General features: G+C 39.6%; 1 protein-coding gene across 1 annotated transcript; it reads left to right on the forward strand.

Moving 5' to 3' along the window:
• Positions 1-2,298: 2,298 nt before the first annotated feature.
• Positions 2,299-4,653, forward strand: LOC307230833 (acidic mammalian chitinase-like; the record flags this gene model as incomplete). The annotated part of the gene is made up of 9 exons (XM_080001283.1): positions 2,299-2,489; positions 2,594-2,650; positions 2,830-2,995; positions 3,069-3,193; positions 3,291-3,414; positions 3,527-3,709; positions 3,863-3,979; positions 4,116-4,248; positions 4,361-4,653. 9 exons carry the CDS (start codon positions 2,299-2,301, stop codon positions 4,651-4,653), a joined length of 1,389 nt encoding a protein of 462 aa, XP_079857409.1.
• Positions 4,654-6,000: the final 1,347 nt, after the last annotated feature.

The following is a 6,000-nucleotide window of genomic DNA, read 5'->3' on the forward strand; positions in this document are numbered from 1 at the left end:
GGCAAGGACCAGATTGTGTAAAGTCAAAGGGCATTAGTTTAGAAAAATCTTTGATTATGCATTATCTTTAGATAATATTTGAATCACCTGTCTCTGTAATAAATTCAATTTTGGTTTTCTTATGATCCTCATCTTTCATAAACTTGTAATCAATGGCCCTGCTGTAATTGTAATTGTAATTTTGCTTGCATAATCAGAACAGGGATATTTTAACAATGACTTAGAAAATAGTTCTTATATATTAATTTAAAGCTATTTAGAGCGATAAACCTCTTTCAGACTTAAATTAATGCAAAGGCTGAACATACAGGCAATGCTGTTGCGTAACTATTAGTTATCAATTGAAAGATAAGATGCTTTCACTGGCCAATGGTCAATGTATGAAGGTGAGACCATTTGTATAAATATGTGTTATTATATAACATGGTTATAATAACCATGTTATATAATAACACATATTTCAGTCTGCTTTATTATTGTCTTTGCATCATAGAGATTAGAGATCAATAGATTCATTGAATGTGAGGATTGTTAATTTTCTAGTAAATGTTGCTTTAAGATTTCATTGAACTATACAAGATGAAACAGTTGAAATTAGCCCTGCTAACACATACAACTACATTATTACTTAATTCTACTGTACGCATGTATTTGCCAAATAATAATCAGAATTTAAAAAAAGTCAAGTTGTATATAATTACTATGCACTATGTGCTATATACTTATTTAACAAAGGTACCCACCACCTACCTATATAACAATGTACAAATGCTGCTACCTGTTAATCTCTTTATATGAGTACTTTGATTTTAATTTCATACTTAACCTTTTTTATGTGCACTGTTCTGTCAATTTCTGTTGCTGTAACACCTGAATTTACCCCAGGGATCAATAAAGTGTTATCTTACTTTAATCGAAAAAAAAAACCCTGAATAATTATCGAAAGTGCGGTCAGTTTTAACCTTTATGGTACAAATATATTTCAATGCCTTAAAGTATTTTTTAAGGATCTTGAAATAGCTTCCGTATTTCTGTTGACTATGGTATTCATTCACATTAAGAATTTTAATTGTCATTTTTTTTGTTAGGCTTCCATCCATGGACCGCATCTCAAACGTGGTTCTGCCATTTTTGCAGCACTGTAGCGTTCTATGTCAGACATCCTGCTTTACTTTATACAGTATGTTTATATTGCATCATTTTATTTTTTAAGGGTCAAACCACTTCTAATCTAATCAGCTCTTGTCCTATATGTCTCATTACAGACCACGTCCCTTTGATGGTATGTGTGGACTGATATCCTACTCCCCACACCCATGTTAGACCTTGATACATGGTATTTAAAAAGCAGGGAGCATCACTGTTCTACCGCATTGCAGCACCCATCTGCAGCTAGAGGCCTCACGGTAAGCATGGGAACATGGATACTCTAAGCCTTCACAAGTTAAGCTTTTGTCACTGTTTTGTTCATGGATGTTGATTTCTAGCTGGATTAGCTAAGAGTAATGTCCTAAAAATGGCAAAAATATGGATAAAATCACCTATTGCATTATAATAATGGTGGTTCTTGGCTAAAACAACTGCTTCCCTTTGACAAATGTAGCTTTTGACTAAGCTGGAGTAATCAAAATTCTCCCATAAGTAAGACATTTTACATTTTTGAAATGAAAGCCTTTTGGAACTGCACTCTCGATGTTTTGGAGGTACTAGTTGATAAAGTTAAGATACATCAATCTATGAGAATATACAGTATTTATCTTATTTAAGGGATAGATTTATCCTATATATTACTGGTACAACTTTGACTTTCTAATGGTTACTGAAAAACTTTGCCATAGTAATGTTGCAACAGGATCACTCTAACTTTGATAAACAGGAGCAGGACCAGAACAGTACCACTTAGATAATAAAAACAACTTATCGTAATTCAATTTTCGATAACATTAACTACATTTTGGACCAATCATGTTTTCCTTTTTGTGTCTAGGAATAGGATAACAGAGTTTGAGCTTGAGATCAACATGACGAAATTTACTGTCCTAGCAGGTAAATACCCATCAGCTGTCCACCGATGCTGTCTTAAGAAAATACTTTCATAATTATTTCTGTTTCATCTCTATTTCTGCTCAATCTCTATTTTGTCTCCTTAGGCGTCTGCCTGTTAATGTGTCAACTGGGTAAGTCTGGGTGAAAATATATAAAAGCACATAACAAATAACAAACATATAAAACCTATGAACATATCGACACCACTGATGCTAGACCTGCTCTCATCCATCCACAGTAACCGCCTCGCAGATGGTGTGCTACTTTACCAACTGGTCCCAATACAGGCCAGGCACCGGAAAGTACATGCCCCAAAACGTGGACCCTTTCCTCTGTACCCATCTTATTTACGCCTTTTCCATCATTAACAACAAGAATGAGCTGGTAACTTACGAATGGAACGATGAGGTCCTCTACAAGTCTTTTAATGGTCTGAAGTCCAAGTAAGCACTTTTGATAAACTAGAGTTTTGTTGTCCACCAAATATAGGCTCTTAAAATGTTTTGAGGTACATGATTATTATAGTTCTTTATCTTTCATTTTAAAGAAACCCTGAACTAAAGACTCTGCTGGCTGTTGGAGGGTGGAATTTTGGTTCGACACAGTGAGTATTTTCTTTGGCTTATTCTGAAAGAATTGGTACTACTGGTGATACCTTGAAGAAGTGAAATGGTGAAGAGCAGATGAATTCATATGTAAGAACAGATAAAGGAGTCATTTTTGTATTTTATATGTTTTAATATTCATAGTGCAACCCTTCGGTAAGCCAAATTCTCTCCCCAGGTTTTCCATTATGGTGTCCAATGAAGCCAACCGTAAGAAGTTCATCCAGTCGTCCATCAAGTTCTTGAGGACTTACGGCTTTGATGGTCTGGACCTTGACTGGGAGTACCCTGGATCTCGTGGAAGCCCCCCAGAGGACAAGAAGAGGTTCACTCTGCTCTGCAAGGTGGGTTTGTGAAATTTTCAGCAAGGCTTCCTCTACAGTGCTATCTGGCTAAAACCTTCTGTCTCATTTACAGGAGCTTGTGGCTGCCTATGCAGCTGAGGCTGCAGCCACTGGAAACACCCAGCTCATGCTGACTGCTGCCGTGTCTGCAGGAAAGGGAACCATCGATGCCGGATATGAGATTTCTCAGATTGCCAAGTATGCCCTATGCAATTGCTTACATTTTGACAGAGTTTTGATTCTTACAAGAGGAAAACTGGGTGGTTTACATAAAGTTAACCTCTCCTGTTCCCAGCTATCTTGACTTCATCAATGTGATGACCTATGACTTCCATGGCACTTGGGAGCGCTTCACCGGACACAATAGCCCATTGTTCCGTGGCTCCCAGGACAAGGGCGACCTTATCTACTTCAACACTGTAAGGTGGCATTATGGGACTTCAGAATCAAGACCCTTACGAGTCTTTCCTCACCAAAATGTCCAGTTAACCCATATTTCCTCCCTTTATCTCTTTACGAATCTCATGCAAGGACTATGCTATGAAGTACTGGAGGGACAATGGCACCCCAGTGGAAAAGCTGAGGATGGGTTTCGCTGCTTATGGCCGTACCTTCCGTCTGACATCATCAAACACCGGTGTTGGAGCTCCTGCCAGTGGTGCAGCTGCTGCCGGTCCTTTCACACGTGAAGCTGGTTTCTGGTCCTACTATGAGGTGAAAGGCTATGAGTCAATTTTAACTGATCAAATGCATTTGATAATAGATATATTGGAAATGTTGCAATGGAAAAGTCCAGATTATGAAATGGCTTGAATGTTGACACTGGAGTTATGTTATGACATTGGATTTCTTTCTTTATTTGGTTAGATCTGCACTTTCCTGAAGGGCACCACAATTCAGTGGATCGACGACCAGAAGGTTCCCTATGCCTCAAAGAACAATGAGTGGGTGGGATTCGATACCAGGGAGAGTTATGAGATCAAGGTGGGCATCACATCACCCCGCCACATATCTTTGGAGTTTAATCAATGATAGTTTGCCCTTTTGGTAATATGACCGTCTGTAGGTGAGTTAGAATTTTAATCTCTCTATCTCTATCTCTATCTCTATCTTTTTACAGGTCCAATACATGAAGGAAAATGATTTTGGCGGTGCCTTTGTGTGGGCCCTGGATCTGGATGACTTCAAGGGAGAGTTCTGTGGACAGGGAAGTCACCCTCTGCTGTACCATCTCCGCAAACTCATCAATGGTGGTAAGTATAGCTGGTTAATAATATTCCTTTTTGACCTGCAATACACAGCAGTTCAAACATGAATGCTCCCACCTTGAGACAAGTCACTTTTCTTTTTTCTTCCATCATTTAGTTCAGCCTCCACGTCCAACTACCACCACCTCCAAACCAGTTGTCACAACGGTCAAACCAAAACCGACAACCGGCACAACCTCCAAACCTAGTGTAACCACGACTGCTCCATCTACGAAACCCACCATCCCCATCCCAGGCCGTGGCTTCTGCAAAGGCAAGCCTGATGGAATTTATGCCAACCCCGAGGACAGGAGCACCTTCTACATGTGCGCAGGTGGCATCACCTATCTGAGAAATTGTGGAGTTGGCTCAGTCTTTGATGACAGCTGCAAGTGCTGCACCTGGCCATGAACCACAGCATCTCGTGGAGGAAAGTTTCCATTCCTGCAATCTTAGGCAATATGAATTGTTAATTTTTTTAAGAGATTTGTGAGAGAGAATTTCTTTGAGAGTCAAAATGGTTTTCCATAGTTGAGATCTGTTGAATTTCAATAAAAGTATCTTCATGTGCATTGTACTTCATTAATGTTTTGTATGTGATGTAAAAGCTTCTGTGTTTTTCCATGCATCAAGGCCCATATGAAGTGTATCAGAGTAGGATACACTTTCCAAATACTGGTCCAACCATTAGATATAGGGGCAAAATCATTTAATCATCTTTGAACCTATTTTTAACCAGGATTAATTATTACAATGTTGGTTCAGATCTTTTATAACTGTTCATAGGAACACCTCACTGAATGATTTACAATTGACAAACTTACCACTCTGCTGTAGTTTTGCACCGTGCTTAAATGCAGTCAATGGGACAAACATTTAAGCCTTAACGAATACATGTTAAAACTTATTTTCAAAAACTGGAAGCTCACAACAGTCAGTCTTCATCTGTTACACCAAAAAAAACGGTTGCAAACCGTAGAGTATCAGAGTTTTCTCCCTCATTTCTCCTTCCTGTGTATCCGCAGGAAGTTGCGTCACTTCCTACTGGCTTTTAAAGCTGCAGCAGAGCGGTATGTTCCTCAACAGCAAAACACTCAGCAAGGTTATAAATGATGGGAACCAACATTTTCATAAGGCCTGAGTTGAAAAATAGTGAACCTATCCTTTAATCTAGGAAACTACCCATATCTCCATCAATATTTAGCAGAGGACAAGAGCTGTCCTAACCCATTAGGAATTCCCAGCAGATATGATTGAGGCACAGACAATTCATCATTTATTTTTTCAACCTGAGACTCACTGGCCTGGCGTATTTTGTGTGAAGAACATGTAAGAGAACACATTTTCATTGAGTGCATACTGTGCACCCCTCTACACAAATTTTATATTACGTACGTGGTGTCCAGGTCCACTGGACCCGAGGCTGATAAATGTGTGGAAATTGTAGATGAAAACAAGACATGAAACAAAAAGGTTTAGTGTGTACCTTCCTTATGTCTTCCTCCTACCTTGGCCTGCTGTTTCGGTCTCAACTCGGGTCCTACTCGCATTCGTATCAGGCACCATGAACATCGAGGGGCGAAGGGGCAAGTCCTTGGGAACCCTCCGCCCCAAGCCATCCCTTGCCTGCCAAGGCAAGGCATGGCTCTTTTTCCCCAGCAGCTTTCCCCATGGCCCATTTCCCCTTTCCCAATGGTCCTTTTACCCATGGCTTATCTTTTTCCTGTGGTCCGGGGTGCCCAACTTAAATCATTCGTT

This window comes from Zeus faber (genome assembly GCF_960531495.2).
Source record: "Zeus faber genome assembly, chromosome: 5".
Taxonomy (NCBI): domain Eukaryota; kingdom Metazoa; phylum Chordata; class Actinopteri; order Zeiformes; family Zeidae; genus Zeus; species Zeus faber.